This window comes from Calypte anna, chromosome 2 (assembly GCF_003957555.1).
Source record: "Calypte anna isolate BGI_N300 chromosome 2, bCalAnn1_v1.p, whole genome shotgun sequence".
Classification (NCBI taxonomy): Eukaryota; Metazoa; Chordata; class Aves; order Apodiformes; family Trochilidae; genus Calypte; species Calypte anna.
Genome location: NC_044245.1, coordinates 108,149,739 through 108,173,136, shown reverse-complemented (window position 1 = coordinate 108,173,136; position 23,398 = coordinate 108,149,739). Strand labels below are relative to the sequence as shown.

Here is a 23,398-nt window from a genome sequence, read left to right as displayed (position 1 = left end):
TATCGAAGAAGGAATAATATTATGTGTGAAAAATGTTACATTGTATTAGTTGTAGCTATTACATTCTCTTAGTGAATTTCAGGACCAATGCTTACCAGGGTCCACATTGAAGGAAGAAAATCAGGTATGAGAAAATCTGGTATCAACCCACACATGAAATTAACCAGCCTTCTGCATTTTCTTTTTTTTTTTTTTCTTTTTTTTTTACCTCCAGATAAGAACATGGGGATCACCACAAGGAAACGTAGCTGTAATTTTGTAAATACTCCATTACCCTGTATTAACAAAGTTATTCATCACATTCAAGAGTTTGAAGTAAAGATGGAGAAATGGCTTAAGCAGGTACATTATGGTTGAAAATGGGCAAGTGCGTTTCATCTTAATAGAAACAAGTATGCTTTTGAATAGGATTACGACATTGATGAGTATGTAAAAATAACTTCATGTCATATGTCCTCTCCAAAATAATGCCCTGGAGACTCATTTACTAATCATGATGTGTTTTTCATCTACTTAACAGTTTTGGCAAATGAAACTATCTTATATAAAGCATTATACAATATTACAATGTGGCATCAATGTATCATGAAGGTTAGTAAAATCATATTTGATGATTCAGATGCACAGAGAATCAAGTTGCTTCAATATCAATTGTCTGCAAAATTGTTTGTAATGCTCATCTCAAGTAGACAGTCAAATTGAGCTTTTTGTAATTTTGTCATTTATAGTAAGCAATGTATTTTCCTGAATTGCACTTATCAATCCCTTGATTTAAAAGTTTCTCTACCCTCATACTGAGTGAGAGATGTTAGATGGAAAATATTATGGTCCATTTTGTAGCAATACGTGATGTTTTTCTAGAAACAAGAATAAGAGGAAGATTAAAAAATAGGGACATAGATGAAGAAAAAAACGCTACATATACTTTTAAAATATAGTAAAATCTTCCCATTAACTTCTTTGAGAACGTGATTGGTAACATTTAAATAATTAAATTTTATTGCATAAGTGTTTTCCAGATGTTAATACATTTTGTGTGTTTTTACAGTGCAGTAAGACCTGATTGCTGCTTGTACAGATAAGTTACGTTTAAATAATTTATGTCCAGTGCTGACAATTATGTCATTGTAGCAGCACATCAGTAAAGCTATCTTAAATTACTATGCCACAAAAGCTGTTAAATACTCTGCAGGGAGGTTTCTGCAACTGCAACATAGCTATTAGAAGAATCCAAGGTACATGAACTGCAGTCATTCTTGATTTAGAGCAAAGGCATTAAGTTGACAGGAAATGTTATATTGCTTCTTTCACCTTTCTTTGAAATAATGTGATAACAGTGAAATGATTTTAATTTCATAATTTGTCATCAGTATACATTCATTAGATGGAGAAGCATTCATATGTCCAGATGTGAATTCATTTTAATGTTGGCTTAAATTGGTCATATGTGTCTTGTGCTTTTCATGTCTCTTTTAAGTTCTTGTTACTTAATATACAGAGATTCAAAATAATCTGAAGCCTCTGGATAGTGACATCATTATGAGATGAGAAAAGGTTGGGTTGCTATAGTATGAGTATTTCATTAATGCTCTCAAAAACAAAATTAGGAATACATTCTGAAATTACTACAAATGCAGGGAGTTTGGATTTTACTGGTCTACATATTAATTTATTTGAACCTCTGCTAGTAAATCAAGTATTCCCAGCAATGTGCCCAGTTGACATGGAAAACCTCATATCTGTCCAGTTGAAGTTTTGCCCTCCAAAACAGGATAGACATTATGCACACTGCTTTTGAGGAATGATGCCTGACTCTTTACGGTTCCTGAACTATTCTTGGAAACTGTTTAGGAATGTGATAATGTGCTTTACCACAGGTTGTACCAGCAAGATTTAGTAATGATTTAATGTAATGGTGCAGGTGATCAAATTGCTAGGCTCAGAAAACTTCTCTGGTCATGTTTAATTTACTGTTGTAGGCACAGTCCTAATGAATAAAAACCTGTGAAGTTCAGGCAGAATCTCTGCTGCACTTTTGAGGTTGAAAACAAATTACAGAAGTTAAGAGTTAAAATAGAATTAACAATATGAAGGGATTTTTATAAAACATTCTACAAAATTGAGCAGTAAGTAATATGTATGTACAAAACCCTGTGTTTTATTGCCAACTGTGGAGATACACAGTTTTTAGGAATTCAGAAACTGCAATTATTTTAAAATGTTAAAAAGCATCTCTCTGTATGTACACTAACAAGATCCTATTATGATACAAAATTCAGTGGCCTATTACGCTTTTTGTTAGAAAACAGAAAAAGCATTTAACATCTGAGATGTATAATCAACCTTCTGTTTTGCTTTTTCAGTATGATTATGTGCTTAAGAAGGAGAAAATACCATGGTAAGAGTCATATATACAAAACAATGCCAAGTAATGCATTTTTGTTAATGTCAGATAATTATTTGATGAGACAATATAGTCTGTTCAGAAAGACTGCTCTGCAAGCTATAGAGTTCTTCTGTAACACAGTGCATCTAAAATAGGCATTCTTAGTGTCTGCAGGATCTGTTTACATCAGAAGACAAAAAGCCTATGGAGAATTTTTTATCTTTCCTACCCAGTATTTAATTTTCAAAGATTCAGGATGATCTCAGGTCTCAGGACCCACCTAAGTGATGAATTTCTGTTGGTGACAGTTTTTCAGTTATTGATACTTAGAATCATAGAATCATAGAATTGGCTGGGTTGGAAGGGACCTCAGAGATCATCAAGTCCAACCCTTGACCCACCGGAGCAGTTGCTAGACCATGGCACTGAGTGCCACATCCAGTCTCTTTTTAAATGTCTCCAGGGACGGAGAATCTACCACCTCACCGGGCAGTCCATTCCATAGCCTGATCACCCGCTCCGTGAAGAAATTCTTTCTAATATCTAACCTAAACCTCCCCTGGCACAACTTAAGACTGTGTCCTCTTGTCTTGTTGATGGTCGTCTGTGAAAAGAGTCCAGTTCCCACCTCGCTACAGCCTCCTTTCAGGTAGTTGTAGACAGCAATGAGGTCTCCCCTGAGCCTCCTCTTCTTCAGGCTGAACAGCCCCAGCTCTCTCAGCCTCTCCTCATAGGGCCTGTGCTCGAGTCCCTTCACCAGCCTGGTTGCCCTCCTTTGGACCTGTTCCAGGACCTCTACATCCTTCTTAAACTGAGGGGCCCAGAACTGGACACAGTACTCGAGGTGTGGCCTAACCAGCGCTGAGTACAGGGGCAGAATCACCTCCCTGGACCTGCTGGTGACGCTGTTTTTGATACAGGCCAGGATGCCATTGGCCTTCTTGGCCACCTGGGCACACTGCTGGCTCATGTTCAGTTTCTTGTCAATGCAGACTCCCAGGTCCCTTTCTGCCTGGCTGCTCTCCAGCCACTCTGTGCCCAGCCTGTAGCGCTGCATGGGGTTGTTGTGGCCAAAGTGCAGGACCCGGCACTTGGCCTTGTTGAACCTCATCCCGTTGGAATCAGCCCAACTCTCCAGTCTGTCCAGGTCCCTCTGCAGAGCCCTCCTGCCTTCGAGTTGGTCCACACTTCCTCCCAGCTTGGTGTCATCTGCGAATTTGCTGATGATGGACTCAATCCCTTCGTCTAAGTCGTCGATAAAGATATTAAACAGAACTGGGCCCAACACAGATCCCTGGGGGACACCACTAGTGACCGGCCGCCAACTGGATGCAGCCCTGTTCAGCACCACTCTCTGGGCCCGGCCCTCCAGCCAGTTCCTAACCCAGCACAGGGTGCTCCTGTCCAAGCTGTGGGCTGACAGCTTTTTCAGGAGGATGCTATGGGGGACGGTGTCAAAGGCTTTGCTGAAATCCAGGTAGACCACATCCACCGCCTTACCCTCATCCACCAGACGGGTCACCTGATCATAAAAGGAGATCAGGTTGGTCAGGCAGGACCTGCCCTTCCTAAACCCGTGCTGGCTGGGTCTGATCCCTTGTCCATCCTGCAGGTGCTGTGTGATGACACTGAGGATGATCTGTTCCATGACCCTGCCAGGCACTGAGGTCAGGCTGACGGGCCTGTAGTTTCCCGGGTCCTCCTTCCGGCCCTTTTTGTGGATTGGCGTGACATTCGCCAACTTCCAATCATCTGGGATGTCCCCCGTGAGCCAGGACTGTTGGTAGATGATAGAGAGAGGCTTGGCGAGCTCTTCTGCCAGCTCCCTCATCACTCTTGGGTGGATCCCATCCGGTCCCATAGACTTGTGGGGGTCCAAGCAGCTCAAGAGGTCACTGACTGTGTCCTTCAATATTACAGGGGGGCTGTTTAGATTTTTATCACCTTCTATAGGCCCCAGAAGCCTGCTGTCAACAGGATAACCTGTCTTTCTGTTGAAAACTGAGGTAAAGAAGGTGTTTTCCTCAGCCTTTTCCTCATCTTTGATAACTATATTCCCACCCATGTCCAGTACAGAATGAATGTTTTCCTTGCCTCTTCTTTTGCTATTGATGTATCTGTAGAAGCATTTCTTATTGTCCTTCACAGAGGTAGCAAGATTCAGTTCATGTTGTGCTTTTGTCTCTCTGATTTTCTTTCTACATGACCTGACTATATTCCTAAATTCCTCTGAAATTATGACAAATATTGCAGTTTTCTCAGGTACCTAAGTAAAAGGGAGGGTCCTTAAGTTAAGCTGTTGTTGCTTTAGATTTTGGGTTGGAACATGGTGGGTAAGCATTGTGAATGCTTCTGTATACTTGCTGTGATCCTTGTGAAGTTCTCCATGATTTTCTGAATTTGGATAGAGAATCAAACTTAGTCTCATTTCCGCCTTGCTAGACACAGGGAGAGGACAAATAATTATAAGTAGAGTCAGAAAGGAGTTTGAAACAGCTATTTCTTGATCATATGCTCTTGATCATATGATATTTTTTTTATTTGCTTCCTGTTTTTTTCCCTATAGTGCATAGTGCATACTGTTAGGATTCTTACTAAATGCCTGATTTTTGTGTTTTCACTGAGTTTTCCAGCTACTTATGTTAAGTTCAAAAAAATTTGTGTATTTAAGTGAGAAAACTACCTTGAATTGCACTGTAGCTTTTGCAACTAGCTATCTGTAAAGCTTGAGAGCCATTTGTTAAAATCAAAATAGAGTATAATTGCTAAATTAAAAACGAGCTGAAGGGCTATATTTGCACTGGAGGTGAAAGGTTAGAAATTTGATATGAATTTTAAAATTAAAACTCATCAGGTTTTTACTAAATTTTTCATAATGACTACATGTATTTTGAAATGCACTAGAGAACTCAGACTTTTTCTAAGCCTAGAATGCAACTTAACATAATACTCACACAACAATTCAAAGCCAAATACTCAGAAAGTATTCAAATAGGTCTGAATGTGAGACTTTAAATTATATTATTCATTATGCAGGCTACATTATGATGTAGTTCTAGATAAAAAGGTTAAAAGAGGAGTTTGAAAAATGAATCTTGTACATTGAGCTCATTGTCCTGGTTGTTTTGCTCAACAAACCCTGTATTTCCCTGCGTATTTTTACTTCATGTCAGATACCCCAATTAAGTAATTTTGTGTTTACTACTTGCTACTACCTACTTATCTAGCTCCTGGTTATCAAACTCCTCCTTTCTATCTAATTTTATATTTCTTCCATTACCAGGTCCCAGTTTCTGGTCCCAGTGTCTTACTAATTTCCATTACTGCACAGGAAATTTTTTTTTTCAATTCCCTGTACTTTAGAGTTATTTCCTGTTTCTCTAGGAGGACTTCAGCAGTATTTGTTTCTGTCTGTATTTTAGAGGCTTTTTGTCTGTTATTTTTTCATGGAAAAGGAACCTTCTTGTGGAGTTCTTTCTGTGTTATCTGTGTTCACATTATGCATGTATATGCAATGTAACGCTGTGGCTGCAGTTTTTGTTTCATGTTAGCTACATATGAAGGACTTGTATGTACTCTTTAAACCACACATGTGGGCATAAGTGGATGGCAGTTGTCCTTCATCCCCTTGTTCTCAACTCCAGCAGGCTAATGAGCCTCTAAAGTTCATGTGAGGGCTGTAATTTGGTTGCATTCTTTGACTACTTGAGTTACTTCATTCCTCCTCCCACTTGTAGATGAAATTTGCCCTGAGCTCATTCTCACAAAGCCCTCCTCATCTCTGCTTTTCAGCCTCCCAGATTTCAAAAGTTTGTCTGTTGGAACCTGATTAAACCTCATGCCTTGTTTGTTTTCCCTTCTTATCTCTAAAAAATCTTGTTCCTTCATTGTTGACCTTCAACTGATGATTTCCCTTTAGGTGATAAAACTTCAGTTATGAGTGACCTGCAGTGGCAATGGATCTGTGTCTGCACAGATACAGCACTAAATGCTTCTGCCAGTTAGAATAACAAGTCAGGACAGTATAGCATGCATTCCTCCTATATGTTAAGAACTTGGAAATACTTACAGCTTTTTTGTAATGGTTTTTCTTTGGCATATCCTTAGGTATGAGGACAAAAAATTGAAGATCTGTGTGAGTACAAGATGTAAAGAAATCTGTTTCTTGTATTTCTGTAAAGAAATACGAGAGCAGCATTTAGATGGGAACTGTACAAACAGTAATTCTCCTGTACGACTTGCAGTGTTTTTTAACACATTTAGCTAGCCAGCAACTACATGTGCCAGATTCAAGACAGAAAATTGTGACTTAATGAAAATAGTGTATACTTAGCAGTGCTAATTCAAGTACAGTCTAATTTTTCTTAGTGACTTTCATGCATACTTATCCTGCATTTACTTACAGGCTAACAAAACATGTCAATGTAGAATCTACTGAAGATACCTGGTTATCATCATTCACTAAGTTGGATTCTAAAGAAGCTCCTGTATCTGATGAAGGTAAAAATCTTTTATAATTCTCTGTTTAAGTGGTAAAAGTTACTTATCCTCCTTTAATATAGGCTTTTCATTTGTAATAATAGTTGCTTATTGTCTGCGCTATGTCTCCTGTAATTGATGTCAGTATCCTTTGAAATCTCTTTGTATCATCTGTCAAGCTGGAAGACAGTTACATTTTAAATGATATATTAACTACTATTAAATCATCCTGTTTGCACATTTCTGTTTTTAGACTCATATTTTATTTTAATCTATCTAGGATTTGAACCAGCTAAACTACTTATCTTGGTTGTTGGAAATTCCAGCTTTCTTTTTTGTTTGTTTAGTTTCTCTAAAACAAATATCTGCATTACTGTTACAGGGTTTTAATAATATACAACCAACAGAGAATTCTATTTTTTTACAATTTACATCTTTGCTCAGGTTATACATTTTTTAATTAAGTTTTAAGTATTAAAGAAATGGTGTGAAACTTTTTATAAGCAAATGTGTGATCTACTAGCCTGAGACAATTCTATTTACAGAAAATTGTGTGATCAAATTTGTGGTAATGTCAGTGAAGCTAAAATTTCACTCCAGATTTTAAGTAGTTAACCTTCTATTCAATGCTCGCAGTATTTAATCAAAATAATTTAGGGAATAATTTGCTGTGGAATCAAAATGGAAATGTCTTGGACTCTGTAGCTTATATAATTCCTATTTTTAATAGAACAGGACAAGGGGTAATGACCTCAGTGAAACTTTTATTAAAACCGTTTTTGATAGCCAAAATCCATCGCATTAAATGTGATGATTTGTTTGTATGATGAGTAAAATAGTGCTGTTACACTGAATATTCTTAGACTTAAGTGAAGTCATTGGTATTTACTTAGGAAAATAAAATGAGGTAAGTGTTCATTTAAAAATTGAGATAATTATGGATTTGTATTATTATTTGGATGATTAATTACCTAAACAATAAGTAAAAAATTTGTACCATTCTTAATAATATATTTTTTGTTATACTCTGCATTGGAAATCAGCTGGAGAAAAAGGGTGTTGCAAGTTTTGTTTGTAACCTGTTGTGCTTGCCTTGAGAGATGTGAAGAGGGTAGCTTTATGTTAAGAAAGAAACTGGTATAGAGTGTGTATTTAAGCCTTCATGAGACACAATCCGTTTCTAAAACCAGCAATGTAACCACTTGTGCTCACTGTAATACACGTGAAGGGCTCAACCTGGTGCTGAGAAGGAAAGTTTAATATAAAGCATGAGATTAAACTTCCATAAGGAAATATTTTTAATGTATTTTTAAAGATGGCAAGACATTAACCTTGAAGCTGGAAGCAGAAGCTTTGCTGTGGGAAGTCACCGAGCTCATCAGGCGGCTGGAGGCTGAGCGTGAGGAGGCAGAAAAAGCTCTGGAGCTGGAGAAGCAGAGAAGGAAAATGCTCACCATGAAAATGGATCGGATGTCACTTTGGAGGCTTCAGGAGCTCCCTGCAGCTGTGCAAAAAGGTACTGGGACTGAAGCTATGAATATTTGTTATTTTTCTCTTAGTTCGTTATGAAGCATAAAAATAACAATACGACTTTAGTTGTGTTTAATGTAATAAGAGTGCAATATTTACTCTTCTGGATCTGATCTGCTTCAATGTATATCTAGGAAAAAACATGGAAAGTACTACAGAACGTTCAGCATTGAGAAATAGCACAAGAGTGGACAAGAAACACATAAGATTATAATAAATACTGAGTCTGGGGCAAGAAATGAGGAACTGAAGCAGAATTATAAAAAATAATGTGTTTGAATTAAATCATAGATAGGACTTGTTTTCATGTAACCTTGATATCCTAAATTCTGAGGGTGTTTACTACTACCTTTTGTGATTAACTGCCATTCGTACAATGTAAGTAAAGAAAAAAAGAGGAAAAAAAGAAGCCACTTAGCAGCTGCTTGCTGTTTTTCTTCTGACTCAGGGTCAGAAGCAGGTACCACCCGAGCCCAGATTTAGAGAAAAGTTGCGTAATTTGTAACAGTCAGTTCCTGGGGGTAAAATCACCATTGGTGCTCTAGTAAATGTTCTGGTACACATCACCCTGAGATCTCAGCCCTTTTTCCCCCATTTTCTCTCTCCCCCCTCCTCACCCTCCTTTTTATACCCCCTACGAAGCAGAATGTCAAATAATGCACATCCCTAACAATGTATGAAAATAATGCATGCATGTAGAAACCTGTTAGCAGATCCTAGAAATCCATTGGCAGAAGTTGCTTTCCTTAAAACAGTTGCCTCTGCAGGACAATGTTTGATTTCCTAAAAACAGAAACTGAATACAGGAATCAGAATTACAATTTGTTGATAACTTAGAAATTGCTTTCAGGAGAAAATTCCCTGGCAATTGAAAGGTCAGTTGAACAGAAGCAAACTACTGCAAGAAGAGAAGCTTGATTATATCGCAGTTCTTCAGCACAGTAGTTCAGGATTTGAGCTTTTGATGTACTAACATAGTCATTCACAGATTATTTTTGAATGTTGCTATGCATTCCTGTGCTTATCTGCTTATCTGCTTAGTAGTCTCTATAAATAGCAAATTTTAGAATAGCTAAATGTAATTAACACATTTATAATTCTGTCAATATATTTAATGGTATAGTATTAAAAAAAATCCAAAATAAACCAGCATGAAGTTTAGCTGTGAAAATTAACCAGCTCTTCTCCCTTGTTTTATCAGTAGATTATGTCAGCATGATGCTGTGTCCTTGGAGTAAATTTGTAATTTTCAGGATTATAACATCTCATAGTATTATCTGTAAGATAAAAATTATGCTAAAATAGAATGGAGGATAAAGGGGAAATACCTTCAGAGATGTTATAATTATCCCTAATCTAAGTATTACAAACCCAAGAGATTCTTAATTAAGAGTTTCTATGACCCATTCAGAATTGACACTGAATCCTGTTATTTCATCAGACATCCCTTGATTTCCATTATTACTACCTCCTGCTGTATCTATGTCCTGTAAGCATACTCAGGCACTTGGGGTGACATAACCTATCTTCATAAATTACCTACTCTGGGATATTGCAATAATCCAAAGTAAACCACATTTTATTCATCTCAATGTTAGGTATCATGTTGCATGATGTCAAAAAAACCCACATATACAAGGTCTATTTAACTTTCAGTCACAGTGAATTAATAATTTTGTGAATTTCTGATTTATGTCTTGATAACACAGCTAAATTTATCAACTGTTAAGGAGTTGCACAGCTACTTCTCTTTGCTAGAGAGCTTTTTTTCTCAGTAAAATGTGCTTCTTTCAAATTTATGGTGATATTTACTGCTCTTGAGACATTTTCAGGTTTTTTTCATAACTTATAATCTTATTTAATTTTCCCCAGTTTCATGTCAATAATTTTTCCATATGTAGCATCAGCTGCTGCATCCCTAATAAGTTGCTTTTTTTTTTTTTTTTTTTTTTTCCTGAGCAAAATAGAATATATGTTGTTATTCAGCAGTGGTCTAATTATGCATCTTTTTTAAAGACCCATAGGAAATTTATGCTGAAGTAAAAAAACTAAATGCAGCAAATTAAATTCAATTAAGATTGGCAAACTTCTGTGTGGCAACTTGAATACATTTTTTTGTGGTCTTTGAGTTTCTGTCTAGTTTAGCATTCTTGAAGCCACATTTAGTTCAGGAAGTATCCCTGAACTGCAAATAGCTGGCATATTAAGGATGTGGGTTTTATACTCCCCTTGTTATTCCTCTGTATCCACATAGGATACATGCTTGAGACTAGGAAGCTCGGTAGAGTGTTACTGTGTTATAATACCCTGCCTTACATGTGCCTTAAACCACCCCTCACTGAAGATTTGCTCGAATTTCATGTTAGGATTACTAAATTTAAATTCCAGAACAGCTGCTAATGCAGTATTTGGTGGTGTCTTCTATAACTGATGTTCTCTTTTCACCTTCGAAGTAGTTTACAGCAAAATTTTGCAAGTCTTGATGTTACTTCAGCACATTTCCTAGTCTCACTAGCTATTCGTGGTCTTACTCAGGTACTTAATTTTTTTAATGCTAATATCTTGTTAACAGAATATGAGATGTGTCTTCAAGATATCTTGGAGCTGCAGTGGCATTTTGATTGCAAACGCCGTCAGCTGCAACAGGTACAAACCCAAATACTCCAGACAGAAGCAGCCAACAGAAAGATTCAGGAGGATATAGACTTGATGAAGAAACACAGCCCTCTGCTGGAAGAAAAGCTGAAACTGGAGAGTGAAGCTCTGCAGGCTGTGTTACAGGCCAATGAAAAGGTAAATACAAGCAAATGAAGATACCCCAAGAGCCTTTCCCCAGCAAAGGTTCATACAGCCTTTTGGAAGTAAAAAAGTCTCGTTTAAACGTTTTATGCAGCAACTGTGAATTCTGTGCTCATACCATTACACAGAGGCACTCGGTGCAGATAGGATCCAGGGAGGATAATCTGCTGGCCTTTAGTAAATGTTTCTTAAATGTCTATGCAATGAAATTCTGACTCTGTAAATTGATTTCATGTGGGAATTTTCAGGGGAAAGACAGAAGGCACATATTTGATATTTGCATAGATTCTTCTCAGATATCTCAAAGACATCAGTGTCTGTTTGTTCCAAAATATGGAGATGCAAGAAACTGTCAAAAATGTTAGTAAAATTTAAGTATTTTTCAGTGCTGATGTACGATTTTCCTGATTTATTGAATATATTTATTTATAATAATATTGGTAATTAATTTATTACTTTTTGATAATAAATGCCTGATGTGGATAAGGTCAGGCTGAGTGATCAAAGCATAATAAAGTTGTGGGCAGCTTAAATTTTATGTGTATAAAGGGACAGATACTGTGCTACTTTACCTACAGCTTTTAGTACTGATTATGTTGTCTGTATATTTTCTACAGTTGCTTTTAGATACAAATCGAGAGATTATTCTCTTTTTAAAGATACCTAGTCTAAAAATGATCTTTTGTTTGTAGAAGTCTTTTAGTAAATTCTATTTATTTGATTTTTTTATCTTGAGATTTTCATATTTTGAAAACTTGATGGTCATTTGGAAATATTTCTAAAATTAAAAAGGTTAGTTGCCTGTTACACAAATAATATGAGAATTATATTTAATTAGGTCTGAAGTATGAAATAGTTCACAGTTCTATCGGTGTTATTTGTTCAAAAGACTGGCTAATTAAAATCAAGTTGGCTATTTTTCTTTTTTATTTTGTATCCTGTTTTCTTAATAATGTCTTATAATGTATGCAGTTAAAATATTGAAGTGTGCTAAAGGACAGCTCAGGAAGTGGACTTAAATATTTTTAAAAGATTTTTAAATAAATAGTTTTTTTCTCAGAGGATTTCCTTTTCTTTCCCTCTTTCTTTCTCTCTCTCTTTCTCTCTGTCTTTCATTCTCTCTTTCTCTCTTTCTTTCTAAGTATCCCAATACTTTTTACATGATTGCAGAATGTGTTTGTTGTACATAGGTGACTGCCAGTCTTGCACATCCTGTAGGAGATGTTTAAGTTATGACTCTGTTAGGTTACTGAGTCAGTGGTTTCTTTTAACACTATTTCTTTCTTTCTGCTCCAGAGGTCACTATCTTCCCACAGAAGTAGCCACCTTTTCACAAAAACTTCGAAGTCCTGTAACAGAAGGAAAGCTCTCTTGCTAACAGTTCTTTACACTGTTCAATTTTACAACACACATTCTCTTGTATTTCACTAGAGGATTGTATCTATTGCAGACCATGCAGTATTTTCTTTCAAGTTGTATTATATCACAGACTACTATGTCAGCTTTAAACTGCAAAGAATCAGACAAATCTTGAAATTATTTTTTAATTTAAACATTATGTATGGTTCTTATATAACATCTTTCAGAAAAGTTGTTGTATTTTCTTAGGCATTAAAAATATATAATGATGTATATTGTGAACTCATGGAAATCCAGAAGACAATTAAAAGAACTGATGAAGAATCTGAAAACAAGATGAAACCTATATATGAGAAAATTAAACTTGCTGAGATGCTATGGAGTCAATACAAGTAAGAGCTATTCAATTTGGTATTATAATATCCTGTTAGTTTTAATAGTGGCAATCACACTATAGAAAACTTGCTTTTAGAAATTCTGATTTTTGTAAAATTACAGTAATAGAATTAGTCATAAAAGAAATGTTTGCATTGTTTGTCTTAGCTTGCACTAGCAAAATAAGGGATGATATACCAAAATATACTCAAATGGAAAGTTCCATGAACTAACTCCTAGAGAATGCCATTTTTAATTTGGTTTACTTACATATGAATTTTTAATCTCTATAAATCCCCAATTTTGCTGTCATACTTACAGACTGCACAAATTACTTGCCATAAACACGGGCACTTATTTTAGTATCATAGTTATTTTATAATTTAATTTGTACTTGTTTATTAACCAGAGCATTTATAGCCCACACCACATACTTTTGAAATTATCAAAATACCTCATCTTTCTTTTTTCAACAAACAAACAATATTTCTATATTGGATTGCAAAGCAGCTTGTGTATGGCAATTACTTATGTTGCTGTAACCTCTTGCCAGGCTATTATCCTGTAAGTTATCAAGAAGAGCTAGAGTATCAGTAGGAAACCACTAATGAGTAGTCACTGGCAGGGAGTCTCTCCTTTCTGTTGCTGAATGTATAGATAAAAATTCAACATCATGAGTAGTTGTATCAAAGAACAAGAATACCAAGTAGTTTTGTGTTTGGTAGGAGGATGCACTCCACTTTGCTTCATATGCCCATGGCTAGTTGCCAGGTTTTATTTGGTAAAGTAGCAAGTGACACAGTGGCTCTTTTTCACTTGAGATGAGGAAAGTTTACCAGCATAATTGAGAGACATCGGTAGATTTTCTAGATAACCTTACTGGCAGTAACAGATGTTTCCATACTGCAGCCAAACGACAGAGAATGTTCTTCCAATATCAGGCATTTCAAAAACTATGCATGGCAAATATGGAATGTGTAGTTATGCAGTTAGTCATAAAATTTGGTCCATGCTATTAACTTAGAACTACCTAGATTCACGAATAATTTATATGCCAGTTCCCTAATTCAAGTTGTACTACGTACTACCTGAGCTGGGACAGCATGCACTGCTTCAGTATTCCTGAGAGCTGATGTCAGAAAGTCTTTTATGTGCAATGGTGGCTGTAAACTGTCTCGATCACTGATACTTTATTCAAGGCTGCAAGGCTACTGCTAGTGGTTGAGATTTGGATGCAAATTTGTGTCCTTGGTGCCCTTGTTTCAGCAGCTGTGAATTTCCCATCCAACAAAACCATTGCCACAGGCTGTCCCATCTGACTCCCATGTTTCTTTTTGAGGATCATTCTCATGAGAATTCTCTAAAGAGCCGGCCCATTAGTTTACCTAAGAGCAGTAGAGGAGCCAAAGAGAAACATTTCTAGTTACAGAGTTTCTTCAGTTTTAAGGAAATGAGGGTTTTAGAAGGGTGTCTGTTACCTCAAGATGCACACCATCTCAAGTTAGTGAGGTGTCTCTTCTACAATAATTCTCTTACTGCAGTTCTCTAATGGAAAATGTCTGGTTTCCATACACTGATCCGTTCAGCTCCCAGGAATTACTGTGATCACAAAACACTCCCTGGCCATTTTCATAGGAGGATTATATTTATTGGACTAACAGTGGAATTTAGACTACACAAAGTTCTTGGCAGTAGTCTTAGGTCCCTCAAAGAGATGTACCATCTGTGTCTGCTAGCTAACTAGGTGATGCTAGAATGCTGTGACAGTCTTTCCCTATGCTTTCAAATATGACTATGAACTATAAGAACTCCTCTTCACACCAGCACAGATGTAGTATTTCTAAGAGCCTATTTGCCAAAGATGGTTCTCATCTGTACATATCTAAGAATCTTATGCCACATAACCTATCAAGGGAACATCAAACTCTAGAAATCGTTACTAGCAGAGATAAACTTCCTGATTTTGCATGTTTACAGGCCAGCAGCATCCTGACAGACTTTCCAAAATGCCATGTGGCAGTTATGAACAGCTTATTCTCATGGCTTGACCCCAGTAGGCAGCTAAGCCCCACACAGCTGCTTGTTCACTCCCCCTGAGCGAGATGGGATAGAGAATCAAAAGGGTAAAAGTGTGAAAACTGGTGGGTTGAGATAAGGGTAGTTTAATAGGTAATGCAAAAGCTGCATGCACAAGCAAAGTGAAATAAGGAATTAATCCACCACTTCCCACTGGCAGGCAGCCATCTCCAGGAAAACAGGAAAACAGGGCTCCATCACACAAAGTTGTTACTTGGGAAGACAAATGCCTCGACTCTGAACATACAACCCTCTGAACATACAACCCTCTTCTTCCTTCCTCCCTGCAGTTTTTATTGCTGAGCAAATGCCATATAGTATGAAATATCCATCTGGTCAGTTGGGGTCAGATGTCTCAGCTGTGTTTCCTCCCAAACTCTTGTGCATCTCTGTGCTCATTATCAGGACAGTCTGAGAAGTAGAAGAGGCCTTGATGCTGTGTAAGCACTGCTAAGCAACAGCTAAAAGAACCCTGAATTATCAACGCTGTTTTCAGCATGAATCCACAACACAGCCCCAGGCAATGCACTATAAAGAAAATTAGCTCTATCCCAGCCACAACCACTATACTTATACACAAGGCCATTGTAATTACTGTATTCTGTCAGTGAAATATCTTTTGTCAGCTTGTCTACTGAAGAGGCCAACACCAAATCCTCAAGTAAATGGGTAGCTGTCAGAGCTTAGGGTACTGTGAGTAACTTATTTATTCAGTGTTCCAAGTAAGGAGAATTGTTATACTTTTTAACCTGTATATAAACTGTTTTAGAAATATATAATAGAAAAAATAAATCCCACACAAAATTTGAGAGTAAGGTATTTTGGTACTCCTTGTGAAAGGACCCCCTCTCAGAGGGACATAAAGAATAGTCATAGCACCTTTGATGGTGCTTAATAGGCTGACCCCGGTTAAAATAATAGGGATTGGTTTTATCATTTCAAGTTTCTTTAGATTATAGCATCTCAGCAACTTAATTTAAAAAACTGATTAGTGCTCATAAACTTGAAACACCTTTTTCAGCCCTATGCAAGGAGTCCTTACTTCCTCCCTCAGACATCTTACAGGTGTTAAGCCTGCAGCACAAATAACACTGACTTTAGTCAAACAGCACTTTGAGAGTGTGTTTTGGGGTAGATACAAACCTCAGGAAATCCTTACATTGGCTAATATGACTGCTGCTTTGATGTTAGCTATCCAGGGAGATCTGTGCTTGCTTCACCTAGAGCAGAAACATTAGTGACATGTTCTTGAAGAAAGGAAGGTTATTTAGATGCAATAATCTAAAGATACCTTTAAGAAGTTCCTTTAAGTTACCGTACCACTGTAAATCTCTTTGCCATTGGCACTAAACTGCAGAATTAAAGAATGATCATAACTCTTTCTGTAATTATACTTTAGTATGGAAGCAGAAGGCATTCTGAGTGACATGAATTTACCCAAATGATTTTGCTGCTTGAGAGAGGCTGGTCTGGTACTCATAAAGTGCACTTTATGTCTGTGCACTTGTAATAAGATCCAGACTATCTATGTCTCAGTAAGAATGAGTCAGTGTAGAGTATAAAAATGTATTTTTCTGTCAGATGGATAGCTTAGCTTAGCAATACTAGAGAAATAAGTGTGTCTCTCTGACTTGTTTCTTGTGTTGACGTCTGACATTTTCTTTTTTTCATTCTTCACAGTGAATTTCTTCGTCTTCTTTTTCTTGAGTTCAGGATAATTTTAACATTATACTAGAGGTATTTATGCTAATTATATTTTATGACCTCTAATAATAAAAAGATTAACAGTCAACATTTTTCTTTTTGGTTAACTAAAGCTTAACTTTTTCTTTTTAATAGATTAATTTTCATCTGGAGAGAATATTAGTATTTGAAAATAAAAATTGCAGTCAGACATATAGCTAAACCCCAAGTTATTTATAATAAAAAAACAGACATCAGAATTCTGTAATACCAACACTTGTCAAAGCTGGAGTGGCTTCTGGAAGTTATCATGTGATTCTCCAATTGAAATCACTACGTGTGTTTAAACAAAGAAAGAAGTGTGTAAAGAGTATGAGATAATCATCAAAGAATGGTTTAGGCTGGAAGGGATCTCAAAGATTATCTGGTTCCAACCCTCCTGCATGGGCAGGGACACCTGTCACTTGATCACATTGCTCAATGTAATGTATCTTGGATGGAGCAATACTTTTGCACTTTTTTTCCACTTTTTTTTTTTTTTTTTTTTTACTGTTCCAGCATATACCTACTATTAAACTTTATTCCTTACCAGTTAATCTTTACAAAGTCAGCATTACTCTCCTTCTATAGGAACAATATTGCTGTGTATTGTGTTCTGTCTTCACTAGCCTACGTCCTCTGTAGAGATTTTTACTTTGATCCTTCTTTTGATATTTTTTCTAAAGTAACTTCCATTGTTTCCGCGTGCTTTCTAAAGATTTCTGTATTTTATGACCTTTCCAAGATGTCCTTTGACTCCTTCTCACTTCTGTGGTATACTTTTGTGAAATTAATTGAAAGATAATCTGAACAGTAATCCAAATTAAGACAGGTGAATTAAGAAAGGTGAATGACTTTATCAGGGATGTCTTACTCTCATTTTTTATTCTAATGTTTTTCATCCTATTTCTTACTTGATCTAACATCTGCATAGCTTCTTTAACTGTGCTAAGTAAACCTTCTGAGTGTTCATGGAAATACATACATGTCTTTCTCGATTTCACACAGGTAATTAAAAAATTCAGGGTGTACTGATTGCTTAATCTCTCTTATGCTTCAATTGAGTTTGGACACCAAACAATATGTACTGTTATGTTCTCCAGTTACTTAGTTTGTCTTGATTTTTTTCTTAGTTTCTTAGGATTTTTTGGCCTTGCCTATTGTAATCACAATATATGCTGACTTTTACATTCCTACCCCTTGCCCTTTCAGATCAGTTGTAAATATATCAAAGTTACTAATATGGGATTTTAAGATACCATGCTGTTGACCTATTCTTTCAATGAAAATTGATCATTTAATCTTACTTCTGCATTTTTTCATTAGTATTAGAATTTTTCATCTCACCTTCTGATCACTTCTTAGTACTTTTTTCTTCACCAGTTTGTTCAGTTTTGTTCATTTGTTCATGTCAGGATTTTGTTCAGTTCCCTTTAGAATTCAGTCAGTAAGTCACAGCTGTCAGACAGCTTGCTTAGAAGTTGTAGGGCACTGTGGGCTGGTTTCCTCTTTTGTTTTTGTTTTGTTTCCTGGTGGAAATCAAGGGTCTTGAATTTGTTTCATACTCAAAAAAAAAAAAAGGCATTTTCCTGTAGCAAGCCTTTATTTGGAAATGCATTAAAATTGACATACAGCAACTCTGTTTTTTTGAAACAAGTCTTAATGTAAGTTAAATTCCCAGTATAATGGCAGTAACTAATATCAGAAATTTGTCATCTATACTGATAGAAATATTCCATATATCTTTTCTGTTTTGCCTGGCTAGGGGATTTCCCTTAGCTAGTGATGTAGACCATGGTGCACCTTGCAACCTATTTCAACTGTGTGAATTTCAATTAAACAAAAACTGCTAATGATGCAAGTGTTTATAGGAATATCAGCATTTAAGGGAAAAAGTCAAGTAGAATACTTTTTTCTACTCCTTAGTGAAGAATTTTTTTTTTTTGCCTGCTATTTTCCCCCCAGTCATTTGCAAGACTAGTAATTAAAGTCATATGTACATTACAGACAAAGATGACCCTTCAGCTGCTGCCATCTGAGGAGGACTAAAATAACATGGTATTTGTAGGTGTAAAACAGATCTGTAATGGCACAGGCTTGAAAGACTGTTCCACAATTGATATTCTTTTATTTATGTTCACTGCCATCAGTGAAATTATGAAAACTGCATGAATCCAACATACTGAGGCTGGGGTATATCACACAGCACAATTTTTTTTTATTTTTACACATACTGATTTTGGCTGGTAGTACTGAATTTTCCATAAGATTATGATCAAAAAGTTGCAGCTGATAGATAATAGGAGAAGAGAATAAGAGTCTATGCCTGTTATGTGTCTGTAATTAGAATGATTCCAAATATCGGTTATATGTTTCTTTCATGGATGGTGGGACCTAAGAAAGTAGGAGTGCTAGACGTGTTAGCTTTCATGCCCATCTTACATATATTCTGTGATATGTGGAATGTGACTGCAAGTAAATCTTTCCTGTCATCTTGGAAAGAAATAAAGGAAGACTGTCTATCAAATGACCTTGTGGGAGTAGCTCTTGAATTACTGATGAGTTCTCTTCATTATTGATTTCTGTTGTTTTCCTGTGTTTAAGTATGCAAAACTCATTCAGGTTTTATTCAGGTTGCAATGCAATAGGTATCTCTGAAATTAAACTACTGCTGGTCTTAGTTCTGCTGCTTGGATTTATTTTGCCATTTAAGACACATTTTGAAATGTGTTATTGACCAAGATAATTCTTTGTCAAGCATGGGGGAAACTTCTCTTTTTTGCCTGATGTAACAATAATAAAAATAGTGAACAAGCAACAGTAAAATTTTAACCTGATGTTCCTTTTGCCTTTCACCAAATCCATTCTCATATACAGCTGTAACAGAAGTCCTGAGCCCAGTCTATTTTGAGACCTAAGAGTGTCTCATGGAAGTGTTTTCCTGATGATTGTTGTAATTATTATCTGTTTTGGTAATTACAGCAATTTTCTTTTTAATAATGCTGATAAATCTGGTATTCAGAGTGAAAGTGAAGCCCTTATCCTCTCCTTTGACCTTGCAGACTGTCTGCAAATTCCTTCTTAGATGAGGAATTGATGTCAGTAAAAAATATGCTTTGCAGATGAGATTTGTCCATAAGATGACAGTGGATTGATTAAGTGAAAATGGCTCTGAACTAGATTCAGCCACTAGCAGAGAAAAAAAGTTGCCTCCTATTTTGTTTAATCAACATGTGAGACATAAAACAAAGTCTTGTGCTTATCTATACCAATACCTGTTCAGAGGTCCAATTAATAGTTGTGAAGTTGGCTGTTTAAGTGCAAAAGAACTGGTAGCAAGAGTAGTTTTGATATCTGGCTGAAATTGCATGAACCTGCCAGGGTAGATATTTTGAAATTCCCTCATGCATACCTGTTCAAGAAATGTAGTAGAGAATCAAAATAAATCTTTACTAATTCAGATCTATTTACATTTCCCTTTATGGAGAGGGACTACCTTGGAATATTTCCAATGAGATGGATTCACTTTGTGTGTATTTCTATTAGGAATGAGTTAAAGCATTCTGAATCTATTTGGACCGAATACTGTATGAAGTTAAAAGAAACAGAGGAGAAGATTATAAAGGATGAAAAACACCTTGAGGAGTTAGTGAAGCAAAAAGCAGAAATCCAGGAAGATGCAAAATATTGGAACAGCAAAGTGAGTCTTGAATATTTATAAATAAGCAAGTAAATTAGTATCTTTTATAGAAAAGTACATGAATGCCTGAGTATTCTGTATGTTTAATAGTTAAGCTCCTCTGTAAAGTGAAAATACAAATACCAAAATTAAAAATAAGAAGTGGTAGATTCTGTAGAACTCTCAAGTTCATTCTTCTCTTATAATACTATTTTTCAAGTTTGTTTATTAAAAATATCATGATCATCTTATAGTCCTTTATGTGACCTGGATATTTTTGATTGTTGTATGCATATCCACTAATATAGCTTATCTTCTTAAACCATCTGAAAGAATGTAAGTATTTAATGGGAGAGTATGTGTCCTTTTGAATTAGTAGAATTTTTGACCTGAGATGGCATGACATGCACTCTTAGATCATTCAGAATGATGCCCTATTTTACTCAAAATTCCCCTGGTTTTTTGCTAGATTTGTGTATCATTCATTTTGAAATCTTGTTGTATTTGGCAGTTTAAAATCTGGAGTTCTTCACACTGCCTGTCTAGGAATTTTCAGTTAATTGACAGCTCCATATGTGGAACCAGTAGAAAATGCCTAAAGTAGGATTTTGATGCCCACAATGAAATTTAATTTTAATACGCATGTATATATGTGGGTGTATATGAAATTCATTATCTTGCACATTGTACACGTCCATTATTGTTGTGGGTTCTTTATCTAGATACCTAGGTCCCGTTAAGGATCCATCAGAACCTAGGTGGAGTATTTCTGAGAAGCTGAATCTACCAAGGGGCCAGAACTTAATAAAAACCACCAAAGCACACCTCTCATAGAAGGAAAGAAACAGTCGTATTAGACAGCAACCAGTGGGCAGATTCTTTCTGTTTGCTTCTAACTGTTTGTTACAGTTTTCTTGCACCAGGAATTCTGCAATAACTATGAATTGATAACTAGAAAAACACTGTATACAAATAGAGCAAATCCTTATTAGTAAACTTCTTGAGTTTTTGGTTGGTGTTTTTTGTTTGTTTGTTTGTTTGTTTTTCTGGATTTCTTTTGGATTACTTTCCATCTGAGTTTGCCTGACCAGTAGTTACTACTTGGGTATTAAGACCAACTCAAAGGAAAGAGAAATGTGCAACAGCAATAAGGTGGAGCATGGAACTGCAGTGTGCCCAGGTGGCCAAGAAGGCCAATGGCATCCTGGCCTGTATCAAAAACAGCGTCACCAGCAGGTCCAAGGAAGTGATTCTGCCCCTGTACTCAGCTCTGGTGAGGCCACACCTCGAGTACTGTGTCCAGTTCTGGGCCCCTCAGTTTAAGAAGGAGATTGAAGTGCTGGAGCAGGTCCAGAGAAGAGCAAGGAGGCTGTGAAGGGATCCAGCACAAGTCCTGTGAGGAAGGGCTGAGGGAGCTGGGGGTGTTCAGTCTGGAGAAGAGGAGGCTCAGGGGAGACCTCATTGCTCTCTACAACTCCCTGAAAGGAGGGTGTAGCCAGGGGGGGGGCGGTCTCTTCTCCCAGGCAGTTCCCAGTAAGACAAGAGAGCATGGACTTAATCTCTGCCAGGGGAGGTTTAGGTTGGAAGAAATTCTTTACAGAGAGGGTGATCAGACATTGGAAAGGGCTGCCCAGGAAAGTTGTGGATTCTCCATCCCTGGAGGTTTTTAAGAAGAGACTGATGTGGCCATGGTCTGAGAACCACAGTGGTAGTGGATTAAAGGGTGGACTTGATGATCTCAGAGGTCCTTTCCAACCCCGCTGATTCTGTGATTCTGTGAGCTCCATTTGGTGACTGCCTTTCTTTTGATTAGCTCATGCCAAGGGTGAGCCAGAGTTAGTTTTAACATAAAGCTGTTCTGTTATTGTCAGTTTCCTTCAAAAACATGACTAAACCAACTAACTCAGTGAAACTTTACAAAAAATAATGACTTTCTAGAAAGCTCAAAGTTATTCTTCTGATGATCACAGAAATATTACTGGCACCATAGAGTTGTTTTAGGAATCAGGAAAATTTTTGGATTATTTTCAATTACTTCAGTGCATTTTGAATTGGATCCAAATTACAATAACTGACAATTTTCACGTAAATCAACAAGCTTCAAGACAGAATTAGTGATATGAAATATTATTTTACTACAGTTTTCCTGGCTTTTTTTTTCTTGTTTTAAATCATGCAGGGTTTTAATTTTTTTATATAACCTATTGGGAGTGCTGGAAATTTTGACATTGTAAGTATAAATGAATGTTCTCCCTCCCATGTTACCTGGATTTGCATTACAAAAGTATCTGTATGCATTCAGTCCACTTTTTGTATCTACATGTTGTTCTTCAAAGCTTAGAAGCAACCTTATACAATTAATCTTACACTTAACTGTTGTTCCCTTGTTATTTTGTTTTCATTATTCACCTGCAGAGTGTGGCAGTGTCTCAGGTCATTCCTGTCAAAATATATGTTCTGAAAACATTGAAAGAAGGGAAAAAATATGAATCCCTTTTTTTCCCCATGTACCAGTAATTTAAAAGCTGAGACATTTTGCTCATGCTTAATCTCTTGGGGGTTTTTTTGTTGTTGTACCTGTAGATTTAACCAATTTATTTGTCTTTCTCATACTCCACTCATATGTCATGTATGAAGCAGCATACTGTGACTCTGTGCTGATACTTTGAAGATTCTAGGATACATCGCAGTGGCAATGGAAATATCTCATATGACTGTCCAATAAAATTCCTTTAAAATCTATTTTTAATACATTGTTTAATTATTACAAAAAAATTAGATATATTTTTATTACTTTACAAAATATTTTCTAGATAGAAGAACTGACTAATAAAATACCTACCCAAGAAGAGGACATCATAGAAGTATCAGATGCTCCTTCTGAAGTGTTTAAAACTGTGGAAGAATTAGTAAGTTTTTTATGTTTTTATAGTAAGTAAAAATGCATACCTACATTTTCTGTGCTAGGCCTGAAATAGCTTTAACTTATGTTA

General features: G+C 36.4%; 1 protein-coding gene across 1 annotated transcript in view; it reads left to right on the top strand.

The window, feature by feature from the left end:
- CCDC178 (coiled-coil domain containing 178) overlaps nucleotides 1-23,398 on the top strand; it is a 156,016-nt gene that overhangs the window by 2,373 nt on the left and 130,245 nt on the right. Inside the window, exons 2-9 of the mRNA XM_030444686.1 lie at nucleotides 215-342; nucleotides 2,364-2,398; nucleotides 6,792-6,886; nucleotides 8,181-8,381; nucleotides 10,968-11,188; nucleotides 12,803-12,945; nucleotides 20,273-20,426; nucleotides 23,219-23,314. Of these exons, the coding sequence (XP_030300546.1) occupies nucleotides 215-342; nucleotides 2,364-2,398; nucleotides 6,792-6,886; nucleotides 8,181-8,381; nucleotides 10,968-11,188; nucleotides 12,803-12,945; nucleotides 20,273-20,426; nucleotides 23,219-23,314 (1,073 nt within the window). The remainder of the gene's footprint in view (nucleotides 1-214; nucleotides 343-2,363; nucleotides 2,399-6,791; nucleotides 6,887-8,180; nucleotides 8,382-10,967; nucleotides 11,189-12,802; nucleotides 12,946-20,272; nucleotides 20,427-23,218; nucleotides 23,315-23,398) is intronic.